At 48.2% G+C, this 26448-nt stretch overlaps 1 protein-coding gene across 1 annotated transcript in view; it reads right to left on the minus strand.

The window, feature by feature from the left end:
- Positions 1-26448, minus strand: part of Thada (Thyroid adenoma-associated protein homolog) — a 58404-nt gene that overhangs the window by 11005 nt on the left and 20951 nt on the right. Inside the window, exons 15-33 of the mRNA XM_077674114.1 lie at positions 24933-25008; positions 23757-23875; positions 22831-22986; positions 22190-22300; positions 21260-21380; positions 19680-19831; positions 18678-19048; positions 17615-17757; positions 13885-14153; positions 11088-11197; positions 10374-10494; positions 9977-10087; positions 8840-8962; positions 7534-7727; positions 6152-6443; positions 5324-5424; positions 4690-4775; positions 1488-1894; positions 333-410 (exon numbers count right to left, since the gene is read on the minus strand). Of these exons, the coding sequence (XP_077530240.1) occupies positions 333-410; positions 1488-1894; positions 4690-4775; positions 5324-5424; positions 6152-6443; positions 7534-7727; positions 8840-8962; positions 9977-10087; positions 10374-10494; positions 11088-11197; positions 13885-14153; positions 17615-17757; positions 18678-19048; positions 19680-19831; positions 21260-21380; positions 22190-22300; positions 22831-22986; positions 23757-23875; positions 24933-25008 (3141 nt within the window). The remainder of the gene's footprint in view (positions 1-332; positions 411-1487; positions 1895-4689; positions 4776-5323; positions 5425-6151; positions 6444-7533; positions 7728-8839; positions 8963-9976; positions 10088-10373; positions 10495-11087; positions 11198-13884; positions 14154-17614; positions 17758-18677; positions 19049-19679; positions 19832-21259; positions 21381-22189; positions 22301-22830; positions 22987-23756; positions 23876-24932; positions 25009-26448) is intronic.

The following is a 26448-nucleotide window of genomic DNA, read 5'->3' on the forward strand; positions in this document are numbered from 1 at the left end:
AATCCGTCATGCCTCGTCAAAAAAAATCCCGGCCCATCTCCCCTAACGTAAAACCTGGGGAGGGGCAAAGCATGCAGTGCATAAGTGTGTGCTTGGCCCCTTGGCGTTTTTGCCAACAGAGATGACACCATTGGGGTTAGAGGTACACAACTTCGATGTAAAATTCCCGTGTCTTTGAAGTACAAAGTGCTGCAGCGCAAGGCGCAAACGAGTGTCCCAGTGTTTTAGTACCGTGACTACACGAGACGAATAGTGATTATGATGACGACGACGATAGGAGACGCCAAAAGTCCCAGCCCCTAAGGGGCTTCACCCCTAAAAATGGCACTCACTTCCTCCAGCGTCGAAGGCCCTTGCCAGTCAATCTTCTCCAGAAGGGAGCCATCGCAAGACGCGAGCAGCAGACACGCCTAGAAGCAAAACAGCCAGAGATGAGGGCACGCCAGATTATCCCTCCCTATCACTGCAAACAATGTGCCTGGTCCTACTAGTGGCTGCATGTCATTTAGACGCGCGCCACATAATGTAAACCAAATGTTCGTGTAAGGTGTCAATCAGGAATGCAGAACGTTCTTGTACTCGGTCAGGTTTACAGAGCAAATGTGTGCTTTGCAATGAATGATGTCGATAATACACGTCTCATCAGCAGTCAGACAAGGCAGCGCGCACAGTCGGAGAGTTGGCGAATCAAATCGCTGTGGCTTTTGAAGTCTGTAACAGACTCAGTAACATACTCCAAAGTTTTGAAAATTTTTAGACTTTGATTTAAAGTTTTGAAGTCTTCCTCTCTTCAGATGTATCATTGCTTGTACGGGCCCCCAGGCACTTTCAAGTGGTCAATGACCGCTTTTCACCTGGGGGACCCCCCAACAAAATTTTTTGGAAATAAAAACGACTTGACTTGACTTGGTGTCTTACTGGATTGAGGATACAGGGATAACACCAGCGCATACGGGCTCAACAAAGCTCATATCCGGGGAAACATACAGGGCATAACACACGCATATGGAACAGCTGCCAGGATATGAAGGGAACAAAACAGGAAGAGCAGCTTGCTCAGTATTTAGTGTAACTCTTTCTATCACATGTGACCAAAGAAGACAGCGGACAGTGCTCATATACAGGGAACTTTAAGCGGCAACCCATATGTACAGGGAAACATACGGGACATAACAGGCGCACATGAACCAACTGCCTGGGCATGAAGGGGACAAAAGAGGAAGAGGAGCTTGCCCAGTGGCTAGCGTAGGTCTATCACATCCCATGTGATCAAAGGAGACAGGGGACAATGCTCATATACGGGGAACTTTAGGAGGCAACCCATATGTACGGGGAAACATACGGGAAGCACATACAAACCAACTGCCTGGACATGAAAGCGACAAAAGAGGGAGGAGGGGTTTGCTCAGTAGTTAGTGTAACACACCCAGCCACCCACCCACCTACCCACCCACACCCATGCGGGGTCAAAGGAGACAGAGACTCACCTCAGAGAAGCAGGCCATAAACTCCTGGTGCCTCCCAGGTCCCTGGCGCACGCTGCAGATGACACAGTCCAGCAGCACCGTGGCCACCCGCTCCCGGTTCTCCGCCCCTTCGTCCCCCTTGCCCAGGCAGCAGCAGCAGCTGTCCACCACCCGGGCCACCATGGTGCGCTTGACAAACTGCAGCGCCACCCAGCGGGCCTCCACCGAGTCGGAGGTGAGCGAGGCCAGCACGAAGGACAGGTAGCCGCCCTCGTTGGTGTACAGCTGGGGGAAGCGCAGGCCCAGCTCCAGGAGCAGGTTCTGCCGGGTGGTGACGAAGAACTCCTCGCCGGCCGCCCGGCAGCCGACCGAGAAGGTCAGCGGCTCCTCTAGCATCGCTGCGATGAGCTTTGCTGCCAGTGTCTCGCCTGCGTTCGCAGTAGGAGGCTATCTGTACTAAAACGCACGCTGGTGCTACAGTGCCCTTCACTCTTTGAAGAAATGAACAAGTGAAATGACCTGGCCGTTTCCAGCAGAAAACTTTGGCTGTGCCTTCTACAGACTATCACTTGGGTAAAGGAAGGACACGGCTCTCAAAACAATTTCTTTTTAATTTGTAAGTAAGCTCTGTGAAACTTGTCAGTTTTGCTGCTTTTCTTCCACTGATTTGAAATATGCCACTATTTTTTGAGTCAGTCAATTAGTTTCCAAGATAACTAGAGGTAATTAGTCATTTTTGGAAGAACAATTGACAAAACAGTGACAGTCACAGAACTGTAATCTTTATATTTTCCAATGCTATGAACCCTGGTGAATGCAGTTGGAACAAACTGTTACCAGTGGTATGCATAGCCAAGCACCAGTGAATGGAAATTCCGCGGCATTCGCTTTGCGCACTTCTATCTCAAAGCACTCTTTTCTTCAGAACCAACCAATTAGGTCCAGAACATTGTCGATCAACCAAGAGCAATCTAGTGAGCAGTAAATGGGTAATACACTTTATTTATCACACAAAATAGCTGGGCGTGGCCTCGCACAAGAAAGAACACGGACTTTACCCTTTCAGCGCCGGGTGAGATAACCATGCGTGGCCAGGTGCTGGCAACGAAACAAGCAACACGAATCCCAAGGTGTAGTTTGTAGCAATACAGTGACGGTGATATTCATGTGCATGAAACACGCACTCCTACCACAAAGCACGCATTCATACTGTCGTCAGCACTACCCTACCTTACAAAGCTTTGCTTCCCAATCCTGAATACAGGGTGTCTAGCAAATTGCCCAATTCAATTTTCCTTTGTTTTCCATGTTTTCCATGACCATTTTAAACGAAATTCCCTGACCTATACAACAGGCGCCATTCTGTGGAAATGGTCCGTGAAGCATATTTCGAAAAGCATTTACAAAACACATTCTATCATAAGGAAAAACACATTTGTTGCAAGTGCCCTAATTCTCAAAATGCACGTTGATTAACTTCAGTTTGTTTGTTCAGTTTGAGGTTTGCTTGCCTTCTGTTACGGCTTCAGAGAGTTTATTTCATCTTGCGGGATAGAAGCTTCAAGTTGCGCTTCAGCGAGCACCTTTTGCTTTTTTTTTTTTGGTTGTCCTCGCTCGACATGCAACGTGAACCGCATGGTGCGTTTTTGCACACGATTCGGGCGCGTCGGCGCTGCGCGTGCGATTGTTTGACGCCCGCGTCGACAATTCGCGCGCGCAGCAGCTTCTGCCTCGCTCAGGCAGTGGGAGGAGCCTGCCGATTTGCGCCAAAGGAGAGCCGCACGCCTCATGGCGGCAGTTTCGAAGCTTTCGGGACAGCCGGATGGCCCGCCAGAGATGTTTAGGCTTACTACCCCGGCAGGTATTGCATGGACGCTTCCACTAGCGGCGCGGATGATGCTTCATAGTGCGTACCTTGTGTGGCATTTTAGAGAGCGCTTAGAAGCGGTTGCTCGAGCTCCCGTCACCACTTCGCGGTCGAAGACACCGCCATGTTTCCGCTGCCGGCAGCACCGCGCGCAGCGTGCAGGCGGTTCCGCAGCAGCGTCAGAGCGTCTGTGACGTGCGCGGCGCATTTTTGCGAGCAGAAAACACCCCCACGCGGTTCACGCTAAACCATGTCATGTTCCTTTTTGATTAAGTAATTATGGCTCCTGATGTCATAAGAAAGAAGTTCTTTCAAGATTAGCTCTCGAAAAGCGCTGACTTTTAAAATTCACTGGAAAAAAAAAAGTGCGTTGTGCGTGCGATTTGGGCACCACCTACATCGCCCCTCTGCGCAAGTGCAACCAGCAACCTAAGCCAGCTGCGAGCTGCGTGAATCGCACGGCGAGTTTCTGCACGCTATTCGTATTTTCACGGCCGCGTCGACGATTTAGTGCCTGCGGTGGCTCCTTTCCTGCACAAGCAAGTGCGTTTTTGCCTTGAGTAGCATTTTAAAGAGTGGTTAGAAGCGGTCGTTGGAGCTACCGCACTACTCCGCGGCCGGTGCAGCCGCCATGTCGCCGGCGCCTGCCGCTTGGCACGCACCGTGTGGGTGGTTTTCGCAGCGGCGTCAGCAGCGCACCTCAGGCGTGCGCGGCACGTTTTCGCTTGCAGAAAAACCAGAAAACGTTTCATGTGGTTCACGCTTTCGTCGCGCGCGAACGTGTTGCGTTCGGTAACTTCTTGGGGGCTCCCAACACTGAAACTCCTATTCTGAAACTGTGGGCAGGCCCGAAGTGGTTTTCCCTGACTGGTACTACTTGATTGAAAAATTCCCCGACAACTTCCTGACTTTTCCCGGTGGCGCAAAATTCCCTGACTTCCCTGTTTTCCCGGTTTTCCTGGTCGCTAGACACCCTGTGAATAACTGCGAACCCCTGTGATTATTTTATGCAAAGCCGAGATTCCGTCAGAATGTGCACAGAGACTGCGACAAGAAGAATTCCATCCTTCACCCTGTGCTGTGACAAGTAATAGCATTAATATTGCACGAGTTCCACTAGATCAAAAACCATGTGCATTTTGAGAGCAAAAACTCAGCCTTTTCCGGGAGACCGATAATGTCACGCAGGCCAGGAGCTCTAACATGCTGGCGGCATCTGGTGGCAGCAGTGGGAACTCCAAAGGTTTTTTTTTTTTTTTCGCTTATTAAGGCACAGTTTTTCTTCCTTAGAGATGCTCTTGCTCCAAACACCGTACTGACGGGAAATTTCGAACCCTGAAACGTGACACCACTTACCGAGCTGGTTTGGGTCCGAGAGGCAGCGGAGCCACGACAACATGACGTCCAGGTATGCTGCCCTTGACACGAGACACTTGTTTCCCCTGGGTAGAAAGGCAAGGGCAACACAGGGCGTTTTTGCGGACGCTTGCATCAATTAACAAAGTGAGAGCCATGGTGATAACACCAATTCTTTATTAACAACTTGTTCACCAACACAGATGAGTGCGGCCCATTTCTTAATAAACGTTCCAGGCATGCTTTGTTTTCCTAAACACTCTATCCGATGCTATGCCACCGTAATCAGGAACATACTAAGGGTGGTGTTTCTGGGCACACTCACAGGAGCACAGCATCAACTATACAACAGAGAAATAATAAGCGTTTTTTATCATTCTTTTCAGCTTAAAAATACAAGTGCTAGTTTTGGGGCCGGTGAAGCTGAAACCCACCCCCATGCCTTGCTTGGATGTTACTAACTCAACCACTCATACACCACAGTATTTAGGTATTGCTTTTGCAAGCGACTTTCACTCCAATTCCAATGATTCCAACCCAGAGCTCTCGACGCCCACCCAAAGGGACTGAACTTGTACAGACAGACAGAAACAAAGAAAAACCACACCACGGAAAGACAGGTCCCCCAACTTACGAGCCAGCCAGCCAGACCTTCTCTTCCAGCTTGGCCGTGAAAGGGCCAATGAACGAGGGCTCGATGCACGACTGCCTCAGGTAGTTGATCATTTGCAACACCTGCACCACAGGCCACGCAACAACAATGCAGCCACAAGCAACAGAACAACCCAAGCACAACACGGAGAATGAAACGAATCAAAAGCTGTGCAAAAAAATATATGTTCAGAGCTAATTACTATTCCACAAAAAAACTGCCAGGAAAGCAGAATACATTGACAGGTAGTGGCTGCATAGATACGAATGCAAGAAAAAAATACTGCACTGAAAACAGCAGCACAACTTGAAGTTAGAATCTTGGCAAGTAAAACTACTTTTTTGTTTATGGACCAAATTCAACTGCATAAGTTTCAGAACACATTTGTAACGATCAATCTGTCCACCACTCCCCTGCCTTCTCCTCCTTTTCTTGTAATCTTGTAGTGAGCTGTGAGTAACAACCTCTGCATTTCTACCTTGTTTCTTTTTTGCTTCTCTATCACGTGTACGTTGTATCTTCTGGACTGCGGACATCTTTTGTAAAATTTTGCTTTTATTTTATTTTTCTGCAACTGTCCGTCCATATGCATCAGTTGCCACTTGCTGCCACTGATCAACGGCTTTTTTCTGCGGTTGCCACCCATGTACAGCCGAGGCAAATACGCAAATGTTCAAATATGCACATGTGGCAGGGCTAAGCGACCACAGCTGCTATTTGGAGCACAGCATATGAAGTGTAGTCGCATATGAACTGGCTTTCTTTTGACGTCCACGTAAAAGGCGAACTCCCCCTCCTGCTGTCACTGACCTGCAGCAGCGTGCCGTGGATGCGGTTGTTCATGCCCGGGCACACGGGGCCGGCGCCCACTCCGCCGGAGGGCAGCGAGTCGGCCAGCTGGAGCAGCAGGGCGCGCCGGGCGGAGGGGGCCACGAGGGGCACGAGTGCCCGGGCGGCCAGGGCGCGCACCTTCCAGGCGGCACTGTGGGCGCACCGGGTCACGTGGGGCACAAAGTCCTCCAGCCGGAAGCTGCCCTCCACCACCGAGGGGAACAGGCGCGACAGCAGCAGCAGCACCGGGAACGCGTTCGACCACAGGGCCCTGAAACCGTGGAGGGGGGGGATTTAGGATCGGGGTTGTCGTCGTCACCATCTTCATCAATTAGCTGTTGATAACTCACTCGGCTGCGTACCAGCCACGAAAGATGTTTTTTAACAACAAAAAAAAGAAAGCAAGACACACTGAAAAACTTTCAAATTTCGCACTATACGATGTCAGGAGTGACACACTAGAGAGAACACTAAAAACAGTGTGATTGATTGATTATGAGGTTTAATGGGCCGACGCTACGCAGGCAATGAGGCGCGCCGAGTGGAGGGCTTCGGATTAATTTTGATCACCTGGGGATCTTTACCGTGCGCCGAAATCTCGTACACACGGGCGTTTTTGCTTTTCGCCTGCATCAGCAAAGCGGCCGCAGCGGCCGGGAATCACAGTCTTTGGTGTGTTAACTGCACAACGGAATTCAAGTGATACGATCAAACGGTGAGCTAGGGGCACCCCTACAATCGCCCAGTCATGTTCCTTAGTGGTGGCTAAGGTCAGCAGCCATCAATTGCACAACACCTGTTTTTCCCTAGTATCTCGATTATACAGTTGAAGTTTGCGATGAAATTGGTATCCCTGTTACGGGGACAAAGCGGTCTTTTAACACTGAAGCTGTATAGCAATTCGTTGACTCCGGCATTTCAGACCACTCAGTATAACAGCATAAAGAAATCGCTGACACCAGCAGGATTCGAACCTGTGCCTGGTCGATCAACGGAGTCAGAGTCAGTCGTCTTACGCACTCGGCTACGACCGTGAATTAGTAGACGACAGTCAAACGGCTTACTCACTGGACTGTGGCTGTGGGGAGAGGAATCACGCCACCTGCTCGACACAGAACATGTGATAGGGCACACGTTGCACCTGCGGGCGCCTAGTTTAAGTGTGTTATAGCGACAAAGATGGAGCAATGGTCGTTGCGGCAGCAAAGAAAAAGCGAATCGGTTGCAATCGTGGAGGTGAACCGTCGCGCCGGTCGTGAAGGTTGCATACAGCTTCGCTACCTTCAAGTCTTGTGCGTCAGTGTAAACTTCCTCCATTTCCTCGTACGAAGCAAACTGTCGCCCCATCTTCGGGGACTCACGTGTCGTGTCGGAAGCCCGTGTGCGTGGTGGCCTTGGAGAGCTCCTGGAGCAGGAAGCGGAAGAGGGGAGGGAAGCGGAGGAAGAAGACATGGCCCGTCAGGCAGTTCTTGCGCTGTGTCTCCTCCCGGCTCCGGTTGACGCCGAAGATGCGCGTCATCAGCGTGCTGAACAGGAGCGTCGCCGAGTTCCGGACCTGCGTCACGAGAACAGCGACCCGCCCATCAACGACACCTTTCCATTCACCCCATTTGTTTCTTCGCTTGGCGCAACGCGTGTAGCTGAAGAACAACACCTACACATAGAACTCAAACCGCCCACGATTTGAGAAAATTTGAAATTTTGGCAGCTTGATGAACTTCAATACACACTTGGGCGATGAGGCACACAATAGCGGATGGCTCTGGGTAAATTTCAACCACTTGGGGATCTTTAACATGTAGCAAAATATTGTCAGTTTTTGCCTTTTGCATCCACCTCGTAACCAGAGACACTGTTACAAGGGGCACTTGGTTATAAGAGACATTTGGATGAAAACGGTTTGGTTGGTTTTCCTACGTTCACTATGTTAGCAGCATTGCACACAGGAGACTTTGGTTACAAGAGACACGTTTGCTCAGTCCCTTGAATGTCTCTTGTAACGAGATTTTGCTGTATTGCCGATGAATGTCCTCAAAACGTGCTGGCTTTTTTTTTTATTCTAGAGATGGAACTCGCACCAATACTTAAACCCACCAGCGTCATTTCAATCACGGCTTTCTCACTTTACGAAAAAGCAAAGTGAGGAAGCTTTTAAAGAACTTAACAATTTATTCACAAAAGCTACAGCACCTGAGGTAATACAGGAGAGGGGGAGGGGGGCAGCAGACAATCAAGAAAAGGTTTGAACAGGTAAGGTAATATCAATTCTGCAGAGCCAACATGACCTCAAAACAGAAATGCGCACAAATCATGCATTAATGTACACACATGTATGCACATGCGTCTTTAAAATGCCAGAACAACACGGAAAAGAATTCTTGAGAGCGACGTAAAGTAATAGGTCTGCGAGTTCACTCCCCCTCACTTAGTTTTTCTGTGCATCCCTGACATTTACCAGACCAGCAGTTTTATTAGCCAAAAATAGCCGACTTGCTGTTTGGAGGCAATCCTGCATACAGTGAATTCGCGTACAGTGAATCTGGCTCTAGTATCACACTGTCGGATATGTCTAACTAACCTCGGCTGATTTCGCAGTTCATTATCAGCCGGTTCAGCTCCATAAAGCAGGCAAATAGGGTCAAACAAGAGCGATATCTCCAGACTTACAGCCCAGTTTTTGGATTCGAATCCAATGATGGCCACTTGGATCCCATCCGCCACGTAGGGCATCACCGCATCCCCGAGCTTGGCCTCTCGAAACAGCGCTCGCAGCACGTTCATGCCGTGAACCTGAACACAAGATCCATTATGACCACCAGAACAGAGCAAAACAGAAGAGGTGCCAAAATACAGAAAGCACACTTCAAGAGATTACTGTTAAGGGGGGGACACTGCTCTGAAAATAGCCAGTCCTGCTGCTTTTTCCACTGATTTCAAATATTCCACTATTTTTTGAGCCAGTCAATTAGTTCCTAATATAATTAGAGATAGTCCTTTTTGGAGGAACAATAGGAAAAACACTGCCAGTCACAGAACTGTAGCCATTATATTTTCCAATACTATGAACCCTGCTGAGTGCAATAAGAGAAGAATTTTTTTGATGCCCCGCTTGGAGCTAATTTTACAGCTCATTAAACTTTGGTGGCACCAGTGGCAAGGAACCATTTCGAGTTCCCATTTCAAACACCAAAGTTTAATGTGCTATAAAATTAGCTCCAAGCGGTGCATCAAGAAACCGCTTCTCTTATTGCATTCACCAGGGTTCATAGTATTGGAAAATATAATGATTACAGTTCAGTGACCGGCAGTGTTTTGTCTATTGTTTGACCAAAAATAGCTAATTATCTCTCATTATCGTGGTAACTAATTCGCTGACTCCAAAATCAAAGGAATATTTGAAATGTGTGGGGGGAAAGCAGCAAGACTGGCAAGTTTCACAGAGTTTACTTAGAAATTAAAAGGAATAGTTTTAAGAGCCATGTCCCCTCTTCACACAACCACTATTTGTTGTTCACTAAATACGCCTGTTTCTTTTACAAACAGAAGAGGAACCATCACAAGCTTCTAAACTACGAACAATAATATCAAGCAACCGGAGGAAAAACATTTTGGTTGCTACAATCATTATAAATTAGATTTTTATTCTTGATGATGGCTTCCCATGGGGTGTTCGTTCCTGGTTACTGTAGCCGCCACCACTAATTCATCATTTTTACCTCTGCCGCAAAACATTGCAATAAGCATTCAAGGCGAAGGACTCTTCCCCAAAACCCAACACTGCACACACAAAAAACTGTGGCCTACCTTCGGTTCGACCGAAGCTTCGGTGTCCAGGCTTGCCAGCACAAGAAACTCCCTGATAGCCCGGTGGAATGTCGCCAGGGCCAGAATCTCTGGTTCAGACACAAGAATGGCCTGCAAAGTGGTTTTTACAACACATATAACGACTCTCGACAGGCCTTGACAGGGTATCATTCACTTCTATCCTTCGCTCATCTTTATTTTTTCCTAACGTAATCCTCCCTGAGCTGCAGTCAATGAGCACCTTTTATCAACCTTCGTTGTCCAGCGAAAGTTCAAGACTCAAAAGATGGTAGCCTCAAGTGGGTTAGAACACACCTGGTGAGACCGGCATCTGCCTCTTTGATTAAAGCGAGGAAGTGATCCTCCCCCTCTCCCCAGCCTCTTCCGCGTCCCTTACCTGGACGATGAACGGGATGCCGGCGCTCCTCCGCGTCGCACACACCCCCTTCTCCTTGATGACTGCCAGGGTGTTCCCCAGCCAGGTGACCGGCAGCTTCACCAGCTGCGAGTGCTTGCACCTGACAGGAGCAAAGATAAGAGAGAAAGATAAAGAAAGCAAGAATGAAAGAGAAAGTAAGAAAGAGGATGAAAGAAAAGAATGAAAGGGGGACTAACATTAAGTTACGGCTGCAGCTGCCCACAAAGTGTGCCCCCGATACCTTTTCTTCTTCAGCATATTAGCATTATTGCAGCCCACCGCACAAGCGTGACCCTTACTCCAATAAATGCTTGTTGACTTTTTGCCAGCTTCACTTTTCTACGCATCACTGATATTTACCGATATTTAACGAGAAAGGTACGTCATAGCAGACGCCCCTCAAAGGTGGTGTCCAATGATTATCGGTTACAAAAAAAATAGGAATCTCACACTTATAGAAACAATGATGGAGTAAAGGTCGCGGTGGCAGCGAAGAAGAAGCAAATCAGCTGCAATGGTGGACTTGAACGGTCGTGATGGTCGTGAAGGTTGCGTACAGCTTCGCTACCTTCAAGTCTTACGCATTAGTGTGAGCTTCCTTAATTTTTTCAGCTTTGCTCTCAGTGTTGGATTTTGCGCTGCTCGTGGCAAAGCATGGTCGTGCAACCTCGGACAATAAAAAGCCCGACCCACCTCCACAGCATGTGGCACAGCTTCTGGAAGGCAGTGTAGGCCTGCTCAAAGGCACCTCGGTGCCTCACTGTCGACATCTGGTCCATGAAGAAGTCGCCAATGGACAGCACCTGTGGAAGACGACGACGGTGACGGCACAAGGCACCAATAGGTGTGCAGGCAACACCAGAGAGACCTACACAGGCCAACTTACCGTATATTTGCGCGCATAACCGGAACCAAAAATGCGAAAATTTCAGTGGAAAAGTAGGGGTGCGGATAATACGTGGGGTTTTCCCTTTAGTGGAGCTTCACGGCAATGCACGTTGTGCTGTGAAGCTCCTACGCAGCAACACTGATTAAGCCTTCCATGGCAGTGATTGCGCAAAACACACAAGGACAAAGATAAAACAAGGACGAGCGCACTCTAACAACTGAATTTTATTAGTGAATTGTGACCTTCACCTTGCAGTCAGTGTATTCTACTTGCTATAATATGCTTTTTCTGTCCACATAGTATGCGATGTGTTGCTTGAGCAGTAGCTTCGGTGCAGCCTTTCCTGTATCAAATATTCCAGCAATACGCGAGAATATATATATTTTTTTTTCCGACGGGCTGTGGGGTGCAGATTATATGCAGTGGCGAGTTATACATGCAAAAATACGGTACTTGCAGTGTCCTACTAGCAGCACATGAAGCAGATTGCACAAGATGAGCTACTCCAAAACTGGTGAAATAATGCATTCATCCGAATATAAGGCGAGTTTTGTTTCTCCAAAACTGGCCTCAAAGTTTATCCCCGCCTTATATTTGAGGCAAAAGCTTTGATGCTCACTTCGGTGTAGGGAAAGGTAGAGTGAAAGGCACACTATCAATTTTCCATCAAAACACAGTCATGCAGAGATGGTAGAGCGTGGTAGCATCAAGGAAAGCATCTATGCATCAGAAGATAATGGCTAGTGATTGCTGGATTGTTGTAAGTACAAATATACACTTATGCAGTAGGCTTTTGCACCTTTTGCAAGGTGGCAATAGAAATAACTGTTCTATCTGGTTCTTTTGCCATATACTAGTGGGCAAACTCTCCTCTTTTTCTTGGGTTCATCAACTCCCCTATCGACTTGTAATCGTGAGAATCTTATATTCGAGTAAATACGGTAATAGCCCTCTCTCTCTAATTAAACTTAAAAAGTGCTGAATTTGTCCCAGTTATCGAAGCCATGTGTTTAAAATTTGAATGAAGGTAAATGTTAAAGGTTGATGAGAAAGTGAAAACAGTGCCTTTGGCGGCATGTTCACTCGTGCCAACAATACCTCCCAGCCTCTTGGTGGAAGTTAACATCACTGTCATCAGTGCTTGCTCACCGGTATACACAGGGTGTTACGACAATACATGAACATCTTCAAAAATTTTGCCTAGGCGAACCACTCTTTTGTTTGCGCTCAAACACAGCACATTTTGTTTAACATCATAGTGACAGCACCCACACAGCTAGCGTTCCCCAAACCCTGTGTGGACCTGCTCCTTCAAAAGAGACCTTGGAGCTTTTAACGCCTTGTCACCATTACCCTGCCCTTTCTGCTCGCCCCAAGTTGTTATGTTTTAGCTAATTGGGCCAGCTTATAATGAACCTGACTGTCATGTGGAATTTCTCAGCTTATGGAGATCTGTAACCTTTGTTTGTACACCGTAAAATGGGGCTCAGAGGAATTGCGAAAACACTTTTGTAAAGAAAGTTCAAGCTCTTTAAGGCGATCTCTGTCTCACTGTACTGCAACACGGAGAAGGATCAACACTTGGGCAGGTTGCTGCTGGTTAGGCATCTTGAACTGCCGTGTAGTACAGTCCAACCCACTTATAACAATACCGGTTATAACAATACACTGGATATAACAACGAACAGTTGTGGCACTGTCAACTTTGCTATGTGTTGCATGCTAAAATATGGTAATGGCAATACTTCTAACAATGGTCATTTTCCTCATTACTGGTTATAACGATTGAGCCTACGTAAGGTATAGTATTTGGAGATCTGCGAGAGATCTTGGGTGCATGGTGTGTGACCAAGCATGACTTTTTAAGCATGAAATAAGCAGCGGCATTTTACATCTTTCTAAGACTCAGAAAATGTTTACATCTTTTATGTAGCCACAGTACACCTGAAGGAGGAGACTTGTGACTGCCCCTCTTTTCCTGCCGTCAGCTGGGCTAGAAAATAACAGAGGCAGGGGGCACCTCTTTCACTCTGTCTATATCAAAATAAAGCTACAGTGGGGTGAAGGGGATCCTCTAGGCTACTGTTGATCACCAATGTTAAAAAAAAAAAAAAAGGCCGAAAACAACGCCACTTTAGCAACACGAAATCTGCTAATCATTAATGCCAATCATTAAAAGAGAAAGAAGCAGTCAAGGATTTGAAGTGGGGACCTTCCTAGGGGCCCTGTGGAGTTGGTTGGCACACGCATGGCTTAGCCCGGGTAACCGGCTGTACAATTACACTTTTGTTTTGTAAATACTGGGTGAAAACTCCTAAACACTTACAAAAGTAACCTTTTCTGTCCAAGCCTGTTATAACAATTACTGGTTATAACAATGGCTTTTTTGTGGCACATCAATATTGTTATAAGTGGGTTAGACTGCATACACAAACACGAGGGAAAGATGACAGGATGACGCTGACAGGACGTTCTGTCGTCTTCTGTCCATCGTGTCTGTGTATGTGTATACTACGGTGCCGTTCAAGATGCCTCAATACAGAGGCCATTCGTTTTTGCGGAGGAGGACCACCCACGAAGACAACAGGGCCTTCCACACACCTGCTTGCGCGAGAGGCAGACCCGCGTCGCCTTGGCCCCCGCGGCCTCCCCCGGCTGCTCGTCCTCCAGCGGGCAGGCCTCGCAGACGTCGCCAAAGAAGAGGGACACCTCGCGGTGGGCCCGCCACCCGCACAGCAGCAGCATCTGGGCCACCACCGCCGTGCTCTTGACCGCGTCCACCGCGGGTGCCTCCCCGCCGTTGCCGTCCTCCAGCTCAAACTTGCGCCCCAGCCCCTTCTGCAGCGCCCTTTGCATCTGCTCCAGCAGGCCTGCGCGGTAGCCGCCAAGGCCCCCCACTGTGACCGACCATGTTCGTTTTTAAAAATGGCACAGCAAGTACCCTCCAGGGCCGTATACACACATACTCAGAACCCACATACCTATATTCCCACACTACCGTATTTTATCGCATATAACCCGCCGTCGCATACAGTCAAGTCCCGCTACAACGAAATTGACGGGACGTGCGAAAAGTTTCGTTGAAGCGAAAATTTGTTGAGGCGAAATCTGCCCAAAAACAACACGGAAAGGCCAGAAAAATAGCCCCGTATGTTTCCGCATCATTGGCAGCATAATACAATGTTTAGAAAAAGGAGTGACGCGCAATAACATCATGTTTATTCCGGTAACAAACATACCAATGGATACCTGTTTTTTCACTGCACGCAAAGAAGGTGTTACGGAGGGGGGTGAAGAAATGTAGGCGCAAAACATATTGCTGTACAACAAGGCGTGTCCACCGAGCTGATTACTTGCAGATAGCTGCTAGGCCATCGGAAGCCCCCCTCTCGCTTGTGGCAGGAGTGGTGCCGTTATCTTATCCTCTGACAGGGCACGGCAGCTACTGACCTTGGCAGGCAAGACGTGCGCGCTTGCATTTAACATGACCGCGCGCTTGCGACTAAGATAGGATGACTTGGCTTCAAGACCAAACACGCAAACATGATTTTTGCTCTTGGCTATGAAGAATGGTAGAAGAAAAATGGCAAGGACAGCTGCTCACAACGCATACATGACGGCGCCGTGCCAGCAGCGGATCACATTCGTGCGATTTTAACTGGATACAGATTGGCTGTAGCGGCTGTAGCTCCGGCTTGGCGAACCGGGCCTGCTCCTCATGTAAAGACGGCCAGCCACATCGTTATCACCATCAAACAATGGCGTCCTCCTATGAGTTGTTTTTTGTTTGTTTTGGGTGGCGGTGTGGGCGCACCGCGCATGTTTTCGGTGAAACTAAGCGTCCTGAATGTATGAAAAGTTACACATAGCTGGCGGTACGGTTATTTTATTGCAAAATAATTGTTCAAACCCTGCCCAAATCATCGAAAATTTCATGGAAGCGAAAGCAAGCCTGTCAAATGGTTCGTTGTGGCGAGGACTTTGTTGCATTGACTTCTATGGCTAGCTGACGGGGAATTGGAAATATTTCGTTGAAGTGGAAATTTCGTTGAAGCAGAGTTCGTTGTAGCGGGGTTCGACTGTATAACCCGCACCCCTAACTTTGAACTCCCCGAAAAAAGAAAAAAAATCCTCGCGTATAACCCGCATGCTTACCTGAAAAAAAAAAAAAAAAACTCGTTTAGGAAGTCACAATTGCACAGTCACAATCTCGTTTACAGGAGAACTTTATTTCGAAGCGATCGCCGCAACATTGTCAGCGCCGATTCCGGTTCACTCAATCATCGCCAGACTCGCCACTGTCACTGGTGCCATCCGAGGCTTCGTCGCCGCTCTCAAAGACGCAATCGTCTTCGGTGCCATCAAGCAATTGCTGATGGCGCATTTCTTGAAACTTTTGCGCACCATGTCGGCCGGAATCGCCCCCCACGCATCCACGATCCTCTGGCACAGCAGCGCAATGTCTGGCCTCCGCACGCGTCCCGTCGGTATAAGGGCGTAAAGGCCGTCGGCCATCCACTCGGCATACAGCCGCTTCACGTGGGCCTTGAACAGTTTATTTAGGCACACGTCCAGTGGCTGGAGCATGGAAGTCATGCCACCGGGTATGATCACGAGGTCCGTGCGGTTGTCAGCGAGGCGCGCTTTCACTGCGTCAGTGCAGTGGCCTCGGAACGAGTCCAGCACCAGCATGGACCGCCGTGCCAACATGGCGCCTGTCCTTTTTCCCAGACCGTGCGAAGCCAGTCACCGACGAGGTCACTGTTCATCCACGCATTGTCTTTCGCCCGTACAACAATCCCTGGTGGCAGTGGAGTAGTGGGTAGCGTTTTGAGTTTGAAGATTACATGCGGGCACAGTTTGGTGCCGTCCGCCAAAGCGCACAACATTACTGTACAGCGTAGCTTGGTGTTTCCACCCGTCAGCACGCTTACAGATTTCGAGCCCTTTTTCTGCAGAGTGGTGTCCATGGGCATCTCGAAGTACACGGGCGTTTGATCGGCATTTCCCACCTGGGACAGCAAGTAGTTGGGCTCCTTCCTGAGCCCGATGATGTAACGCTGATAGTTCAACAGCTTCTCCTCGTAGGCGTTGGGAAGCCGCTGGCACATGGTCGTTCGCCGCCGCATCGAAAATCCGTGCCTGGCCATGAATCGCTGGAGCCATCCACGGTTCGCACAAAACTCGCGTGGGATGTTCATCTCCCGGGCCAACCTCAGAGCTTCCATCTGCACCATCTCTGTCGACACAGCGTGGCCACGACTCCTCCGCTCCTCAATGAATTTGACAAGCTGCGTCTCAAGAAGGGGGTACGCGCCAGTCTTCGGGCCGCGAAATGCTCGCTTGCCCTTGTGTGCACTTTCGAGAGAGGCCTTTTTCTTTCGCCAGTTGCGAATGCAGGACTCGTCGACGTCGTGCTTTCTCGCAGCAGCTCTGTTGCCGATTTCCTCTGCAGCAGCTATGATCTTCAGTTTCTCCTTCGCGGTGAAAGATTGCCGCCGAGACCCACTCATGGTACCTCACCAGACAAGGCTGACCAACGGTGCAAACTAGCCACACCTGACTTGGGGGCCCAACAACTTCGCAACAAAGCGCACGCAAATCACAGCAACAGACGCTGTTGACCAAAGCAAACAAAGCATGCGAAAAGTCCGAATAAACACGCTATGGAGGGGATCTGTCTATGGCCTGTGTTGGCTTCTTATTCGCTTTGCACCAGACGATGACGATGGGGATGCGGACTGCATTGCAGGCCGTGCATTGCCGTGAAGCCGACCTCTGCTCCCAGAATATTCGCAGATAACCCGCACCCCCCCTTTTCGAACGAATTTTTTCAATTTTTGGTGCGGGTTATATGCGAGAAAATACGGTATGTATGCACATTTACCCCAGATCCTGCATACTTATATTACCTGGTCCCGTATACCCATTTACTCAGATCCCAACGCCCATTTACTCAGAACCCACATACCTATATTCCAACTCTGTCTATTTACCCAGGTACTGTATACTCATTTAACCAGATCACAATGCCCATATATTCAGAACCCTTAAACCCAGGTCCTGTATACTTATTTAAGCAGATCCTGATACCCATATATTCAGAACTCTTATACCCATACACGCAGGTCCTGTTTACTTATTTACCCAGATCCCGACGCAACACGTATACCTATTATCCCATATCCCGTATACCCACTTACCCTGACCCCATATATTGGTAGAGAATAAATAAGAGCTGCAAGATGTGCCTGGAATACTGGCTCGCTTCCTTGCTAAGTCAGAAACTGCATGAAATTGTTGAGAACGCACTAAGAGGGCAGACACGCACCTGGGTCGCCGTCAATGTCCAGCTGCCCCTCGGGAGACGCGTTGCTGACCACGGGGCCGACAACCGTGGCCACCTCAAAGGCCAGCTGCATGGAATGGCACAACAGGGCTTTCCACGCAGGCACGTTTTCCCGGGCCAGTTTCCTGAAAACGGGACGTCAGGGTGAGAGAGAGAGAGAGGTAGGGCAGTACGTTGCAAAACACTGTCATGTGATCTTGTAATGCGAAGGATCGAAGATCGCGAAGACAACAATGTGCATGTGAATGAACTTCTGATGCGAGACCATGCAACGAGAGCTTGCTTGTGGGCTAGTTGGTACATTGTTAACCAGACCATGCAGTCGGACCCTGACCAGTTAGTTAGACCACGCAGTCAAGACGATGACGACAAAGGAGAGCTTCCCGGAAACTCATCATCACCATAATCCCACCGCGTGCTAGTGGTGTGCTCTAGCTGATCGAGTGCTTCTCGATCAAGACTGGCCTTCCCATCGACCATAGTTTCATACTGAGGGAAATCTAGTGCCACTAATTTCACTAGAGGGAAATCTAGCGCCACTGTCTAGGGCAGCCGCCTTGGGCAGCTGCCTACAAGCACGCACCTTTCACTTGTCCTTGGCATGGCTCGTGAACAGGCTTTAAAGTTGGCTCTGGCCGCAAAAAAGCAACAATATTACTGTAAAAGATTATTCAAATTTGTTTTGTTATTATAAAATTGAAGTTTGAAAAAGATTTATTTGTCAGTGATTATTTAGAAGCTCTATGCACGATGAACTAAAAAGAAAGTTTCCCGTTTTTGTTGATTTTTGCTTCGAGACAAGAAAGAAGCCATATGGCTAGCTAAGCTAAGTAGGCGAGGAAAGCTGCTAGCTGCAATGGTGCTGCCCACGGTGCCCCCAATTGCAGAGCCAGATTTCCCTCTAGTATATACTAGTATGCAAATCTATGTCGTCCACCCTTGGTATTAGGAGCACTCAGTTAAGCCTAATGCTATATGCCTCAATATCAGTACGAAACTCTTGAATCCCTGAAGTCTAAGAGGAAGCGAGGGCGCTTCAACTCACTGCCAGTCCAGTCTTCGGAGCAGAGCCCGGAGCGAGATGAGGGCGCCGTAAAGAGGCCCCGTCGAGGCCGCCTCGAGGATGTTGCCCTTGGCCACCTTGAGCTGCCCTTCGAGCTCGGTGAGCACTAGGAAGGTGGTCCAGAAGAGGCCCTCGTCCTCCTCCTTGTTCACCCGCAGCCTCCGCGCCGTGCCCAGCAGTGGGGGCAGGCCGCTCGAGAGGAGCTGCTCGCACATCTCGTGCGACACCCGGCCCGTCACCTTCAGGGTGGACAGCAGGTCCAGGAAGTAGGCGGCCGTCACCGAGTCGGGTGGCCGCGCGCTCTTGGTCAGGGACACCGACTCGCACAGCAGCTCCTCCACCCAGCTCTCGTCCTGACGCCACCAAAAGTGATGGAAACTGATCGGATGAGTGACTCTCAGAAGCACCACGTACTCTTTGTTGGAAAAAGTGTAGTTATTGACCATTTGCAGACCTGTGGCAGAAGTTATTGACCATTTGAAGTTTGGGCTTGGAAGACAAAACTGGTTTTTCTGGTTCCCACCTTCTCAGCCCAAACTTCAAACGGTCGTAACTTCTGCTACAGACCTATAGAGAATGATAAAGTTAGTCTTATTTCATTCCTTGATTTGTGCACAGTTCACTGGTACCTCGTTCAGCTGCATCACTCCAGGAGTGTTTTTACAAAAACTGTCAAACAATCCAATATAAAACCAAATAAATATGAACGTAGCCATTTTACACACACAAAAGAAACAAATTTTATATCTGCATAAAAATGAAAAACTACGTACGTCTCTCAATTTTCATCATCATAACCGTACAAATAAACTTTTTTGTCGCCTTAAAACTACTACAAGGCTTTGCTTTTTATTTCCCATGTCAGGTGCACACTCAGTACTGCTACTATGTTTGAATGAAAAACAATGAAGACTGGCACACCTCTGAAACTTTGCTGCCCCATTCGGGGGCTCCTAGAGTCCCACAACGTGCAATGCCACCCACCTGGGCCTTGCCCTGCTGGGGGGCGTGGGGCAGGATGGTCAGGAGCGCCTGGAGCACCGAGGTCTTGTTGGCCTCGTAGGGGTCCTTGAGGCACTGCAGCAGCGTCAGCACCGACTCCCAGGGCCACTCCACCAGCAGCTGGGCGCTCTCGCCTGTCAGGGACCGAGTGCGAGTGAGTAGAGCTATTTCTTCCTTTATTTGCACTGGTGCCGGCAGTGCAGCATACGTCCGTATTTTTTACTAGAATATAGCCCCAGTAGCTCTCTACACTGGTCTGCACGACACTGCACTCATTCTGCACCAGTTGAGGTAAAAAAATGTTTGCGAGTGCAAGTTAGCAAGTAGTGAGTATGCAAGTGAGTGAGTACGAGTGTGCAAGTATGTGATTGATTGATTGATTGATTATGAGGTTTAATGCACCGATGCAACACAGGTTAGGAGGTGGGCCGTAATGGAGGGCTCCGGATTAATTTCGACCAACTGGGGATCTTTAATGTGCGCCGAAATCTCAAACACACAGGCATTTTCGCTTTTTTCCTTCATGAGAACCCGCATTGAACTTGATGCATCTTGGGCTCAGCAGCACAACGCCTTAGCCACCGAGTCACCGCGGCAGGTAATGTGAGTGAGTGATTGGGTGTGTGAGAGAAGAGGGAGTTGGCTTCACAACTGCACCATACAAGATTGCTGCACCATTCTGACCAGTGGCACTCCAACTGAGCCCTACGGTTTCCCCGATTCCGAGCGGGTGCTCCTCTGCCAAACTCCCAGCGGTGCAAAGAAGTTGGCTGCGCCGCAAAGGACACCAACCTCGGTATGCTCCTGTGTTGCCTTAGAAGTTACGACCGTTTGAAGTTTGGGCTTGGAAGGTGGGAACCAGAAAAACCGGTTTTGCCTTCGGCAAACTTCAAACGGTTGTAACTTCTGCTACAGACCAGATACAACGATAATGTCTTATTGCAGTCCTTGATTTGTGCATTGTTCACTGGCGCCTTGTTCAGCTGTAGCACTCCAGCAGTTTTTTTACAAAAGCTGTCAAGAAATCAAATACAAAAATCCGAATAAATTTGAATGATGTTTTACACACAAGGACAAATTTTATATCTACAATCAGAACGAAAAACTACATATGCCCCCAAATTTTCACCATCATATCTGCAAAAGTAAACTTTTTTTTGTTAAAGACCAGTGTGCCCCCTTGAAGGCCGCTGAACTGGTGCCAAGTGCCTGAACTATCTTGAGCAAGAAGAAAATACCACACACATGATCACTGACACGGAAAAAAAAAAAGAAAGAAGAAAGTGGTGAGTCCGCTTAATGTCGCTTGGTGCTAGACCAAAGGCGATGGTGCCTTTGCGGTTTGGCTGGGCCCAATGGGATTCCCGATCGCCAGATGACAACATTATGCCAATGGCCGGTATATAGGTCGAGGGGGTGACTTTATATAAATTTCTTGGAAAAAAATCTCTACCCATATTCTGCCTTGCACGGTAAGATTCATGCGACAATCCCATGATTGAGAGCCACCAAGTTGAGAGATCCCGTTTTGAAACGAAAGAAGACGAAAAAGTGCAGCCAACCTTTCGAAGCGTGCACGGAGACAAGCACTGCCAAGACTTCAAGGGCCGTGAAGCGGCGGCCAAAGTTTGCCCCCGGGAAGAGCTGTTCCAGGCAAGCGCTACGCAGCCAGGTCACAAAGTCCTGCAGGCAAGCAGCAAAAGTGCGGGTAAGACTCCCAAGCACATCTCACACAAGTTGTGAATGCGAAAGCATTGAGGTTTGATTCAGCACGGCTGAGTGTCCTGAACACTGCAAGGCATTCCGTATCGCGCGAAGTGCCCAGGCCCACTGACGACTACTGCGCCGTCAGGTGGAGAAGCGAGGTATAGCAGCACACTCCTTTTTTTTTTTTTTTTCATGTGCTATTTCCGAGGAATGCTCTATGGAAAGTTTCGCAGCTAACGGGAATTTATGGGACCTGTTTCAGAAACAGCTAAAGAAAAAAAAAAGCTCCCCTAAAAGAGAAGGTGCACAGCCCTTTACACTCTCTTCTAGTTGCGCCTACTTTTTGCACTGCTTTCAAAACATTTTGCGACCAACTAGTTCAAATCTCGATTCCTGCGCTTACAATATCAGGTTCCACCAAAATGAAAGAGAAGGGCACACAAGAACACAGGAGAGGATCCAGGAAGGACAAAGAAAAATTTTCAAACTTCCTTTTTTCCGCTTTTGCCGTGACAATCACTGCACAAAGAACACGACAGCAGCCCTTTCAAGCGCACACATGCGCCGTTCAACTGGTGCCCATTACTCACACTTCACTCAATGGACAATGCATCAATCAAGCTCTAATTCCCCTTCGATCACCAATCCGCCCCTTTGACCGTTAAGCCGTACGTAATCATGCAATAACTCTCAACCAGTCCCCTCTGAAAGTAGAACAACAAACCAAACACCCCCACTCCGAGAGATCTTGGGAACGAACTAGTACAGCCGGGGGAGGTCAGCACCTGATGGACACCCAACTGAAGCTTGACCAGAACGGTTTCCGTCGGGGCCACTTCTCCTTTCCGCATTTGCCGGTGCAGCATGGCACTGCTGTCAAAAATCCGGTTCAGCAGCTGCATTCAAGAGAGGGGAACAAACGTGACATCATTCTAAAGACTGCCATGCTGGTCAGCATGAATGCTGGCTTGTGGACAGCACACGGGTAGCTACAACGTGGACCTTGGGCAGTAAAATACCACTTCACCACATAAGCCTTGTAGTTACAACTCCTTTTTGAGCTAACATACCCTCTTGTTCTTTCCGAAAGTTGTTGATTGTGTTTTGCGCGTAATAGGGAATTTCCCGGGTCATTTTCAACAGGAGTGCTCTTTGCATCCCCTACAAAACTGGCTTTAATCTGGCTAATCTAAATAAACTAAACCTCCAACTGCTACACAATGCAGCCGCAAGTAAGAGTTTGACACATTCACTTCAGCACCTCTTAAAGCCTTTTTTTTTTTGGGAGGGGGGGGGGGGGGTGCGATGAAGTTGCACCTGTTCACTGACCCCCCCTTAACAGCTTCGCACCAAAGCCCCAGCTACAGAGTGAGCAAGCGAGGAGGAGGGTAGAGAGAGAGGAGGGAGAAGGAAATGTTTCTCCCACCTTCTTGAGGCAGGCGATGACCTGCTGCCTGAAGGGTGCAGCCTGCACATTGATGTTAAGGTGCAGGAAAGAGCGCAGCAGCAGCAGGCACAGGGGCTTCACGGGTTCCGTCGACCGAGGGTGCTCTGTCAGCAGCTGAAGGGTGTCCAGCCGCACCTACGAACAGCAGAGGAAACAAAGGCGCACCTTGCGGGCTGCCCTATCTCGAAACTGGCCTCCATCCCCTCCAGCTATGTGCCCTTTTGCTGTTAAACCCCAGCGGAGATGCAAACACTGGCTTGGCCACAAAGGCACACACTGATCCCCTCTCGGCTACGTCTCCGTCTCTGGATTGGCTTGTTTGTTAGCTCGATACTAAAGTAGTGCCGCACAACACAGATGGGCAGGAGGGGTTTTTGTGTGTGCGGAAAAACAAATCTTTGAAAGCAGGCCACATGCTTCCTCATGGCTTCGGCCAGTTTATAACAAATACCCGACAGATCACAGTAAGGGGGTGAAACAGATGCATGTCCCCAGGCAGGTCTCCCACCAAGTATCTAGCCTTCTCTGGATAACATACACAAGCATATTTGACAATACCATCTAGCTCATCAAAACTCCTATCAGCATAAAAAGTTTGCTACTTTTGTGGCTAGCCCAAGCTGAGGCAGCTAGCCTACACTAATTGCAATGCGTTAAAAACACCCAGGCCCGCACGCCAGCAATCACAAGCCACAGTTTTGCGAACATTCAATGATTGGAAATACATGGCCACTACAATGTAAAAATAAGCCAGAAGCATTCCTAAACAATCCAAGTGACAAGACAGTACTAAGGACACCACTTGTCAGTTAACATGTCAAACCAGGCACAACAGGGCTCCAGAAGCAAGAGCAGGTGCCGAGTGAGACAGAGAGTGAAGAAATGCTGTCTGTGGCTCATCGTACCTGGATGTCCCTATGGCTCATCCCCTGGAGAAGGACGTGTCGCCATCGCTCCAGGTTGCCCGACTCAATCAGTGCTTTGTCCAGAAGGAGGCACTTCAAAGTGGCCGGCACAAAGTCACCTGCGGAGGGCACGTTACATCTGTCAACAGTAGCTGTGTTCCAATTCGCGGACAGCTCTGTAGACAGCTGACGAAGCAGTCTAATTAGACGTCTAAAGGAGCAAGAATTGGAACGGCGCAACAGTTACTAACGTAGACGAAACCCTCGTAGCTCACATGTTAACATCATCAAGCCGCAGTTTCATAAAAAAAATGATAGCATTTTTATTATACACATTACGTGATTTAAAAAGTAAACAATAAATAGCATCTTCATCACTAGTAAATTATATGAAATATTTAAATTAAAGAACAGGTTAGTTTGTTACAACACTAATGTGTAAAAAGGTGGTGCTGCCGTTGTTTTTCAGTTTATTAAACAGGAAGGTAGCCTGCATCGTTGTTGACTTCGATACTCTCTCTGCGAAGCAGTTTTCATTGCCCGATTCGTTCAAATTGGAACGAGGCTTAGCATGCTGAACCGTCCGCGAAGACGGCAATGAAGCCGTCTAAAGGGTAAACTGGAACGCACCCACTGTACGCCCTCACTGATGCCCTTGCCATTCCTAAGGAGCCCTAGTGATCCACTATTCTTAGAAATTCGTAGATACCTAGGGATTCCCAGCCATCCCTAGGGATTCACCATGCGTAGGGACTCATGGCCATTCCTAAGGATTTACCAATCCCAAGGAGACGCAGTGATTGTTAACCCTGGTATTCTGAATCCTTCTTCCACTCGAGCCTCTAGTGGAGTAGATCCTTGAAATCAATTTCCCCAAGCAGAAGCATTACGGAATCCTCCCCTCAGCCCAGTGGAGGGAGCAAATGGAGTGGAGGAGAGACTCGGAATACGGCAATAAGATTCACAGTCAATCCTAGAGATTAAAAACCAATACTAGGGATTGACCGTGAGTATTTCAGCCATACAGGGAATGTAATATGGGTGACGAGACCTGTTTGCTCCATATCCGCAAGTAGTAACTGACTAGCACTTCATCAATGTGGCTACTAACCATGCGCACTGATGCTGGTTCATCTGGTTCAATGATTGCGGGAGTCCATGAGCAAGAACACTTACTCCTGTCCTCGGAAAGCTTGCCAAAGACAAACTGTGTTGTTCCTGGGTGTATGGCGGTCAGGACGGGCAGGACATGCTGAAGAAGTAGAGCAGCAGAGAAAAGTGCAGGTCAGTGACGAATTGAATGCCACCAGTCAGCATTCAGCGCTGCTACAATGAAAGTCACCAAATGGTCTTTTTGCACTGCCCAATAATTCGACTGTTTTCAACAAACCTATCGCAGCACATAAGATGCTCTTTCAGATTGCCCGATAGATAATTTGTACACGTTCACCAGCTCAATTCTGTCTAGGATTGAACTTCAATATGCACACAGCGTAACCGCCAAGAACACAGAAGAAAATTAACCCTTACTATAATAGTAAAGTCTATCAACAGCCTGTATAATGCTACGAAGAGGTTTGAATCAACCAAAAAATTTGAATTCCGGACGTAAGCAACTTTTTCAGTGGGGTCAGCGCCGTTATAGCACATTCAGTGTGAACTTGCTCTTTCATTTCTGGCTTTTCAACCCTTTTCAGTGGTTTAGCCTGCAGTAGCTCTTTTTTTCCTTTTTTGTTTGTTTCAGATGAATAGAGGCTACCATGTGCAAGCTTCATACGCAGGGTTTTCCTACGTTACCATTTACTCCCCAATCACAGACTGATCACAGGGACACGAATATATGTACAACGATTCATCCTGGATTCATCCAGCAATTCATCCTGAATTAGGATGAATTTTTCTTAAACTCCTTTGTGTCCATACGGCTGTATCGAGGTGGATATCAAACTTTCCTTCGCAGAAACTTACTCCACCTTGGGGATTTTCCCTCAATCTGATCGATCAACGAATATATGTCCCCTTTCCCCTTTTCTTGCTCAATCACCTGTGTAAACGTGACAGTAACTGGTGTCCTTTAATATTCACAAAAAAGGGATAAGACCCACAAACGTACACCCAACTGCCAACATATTTGCCCCTGGTCTAACTTTCGCTAACCAGCAGAAGAACCCTGTTCAGTGATGGAAGTGGCATTTTACTTCTTGGAGCAGCTGTTGGAGCAGGCAAAATTCCAGTTTGGAGCAGACATAAGCCACTTTGGAGCAGATGCCAAAATATGTTTCTATGCAGTTATAAGGGTGAACATAGTTCAAAAGGAAACCGTCAAAGTTTCCGATATTTATTATGCGCGATAGTGCATGTAAAAACCAGCGAACAAGTGCAGTAGTCACATCATTTCAAAAATCAGAACAAGATCTTTGCTGCCTTTAACTTTAAGATAAAAATACTTGATGTACATCACTAAACTGTCCTAGTTTTAAAACGCATATACAGTTGAACCTCGATATAACGAACCTCGATTTAACGAAATTCGCGATATAACGAATTTTTTCAAGTTTTCTAACAAAATTTTGCTAAATGCATGTATTTTTGTCTCGATTTTACGAAGTAATTTTGTGCGGCGCTTTCGATTTAACGAAGTCACGGCAAGAAAGGAAGAACGAAATTCCGGTCGAGGCACGTTTTATTTTGC

This window comes from Haemaphysalis longicornis, unplaced genomic scaffold, assembly GCF_048455015.1.
Source record: "Haemaphysalis longicornis isolate Haplotype H1 unplaced genomic scaffold, Haemaphysalis longicornis Haplotype H1 scaffold_6, whole genome shotgun sequence".
NCBI classification, from domain to species: Eukaryota; Metazoa; Arthropoda; class Arachnida; order Ixodida; family Ixodidae; genus Haemaphysalis; species Haemaphysalis longicornis.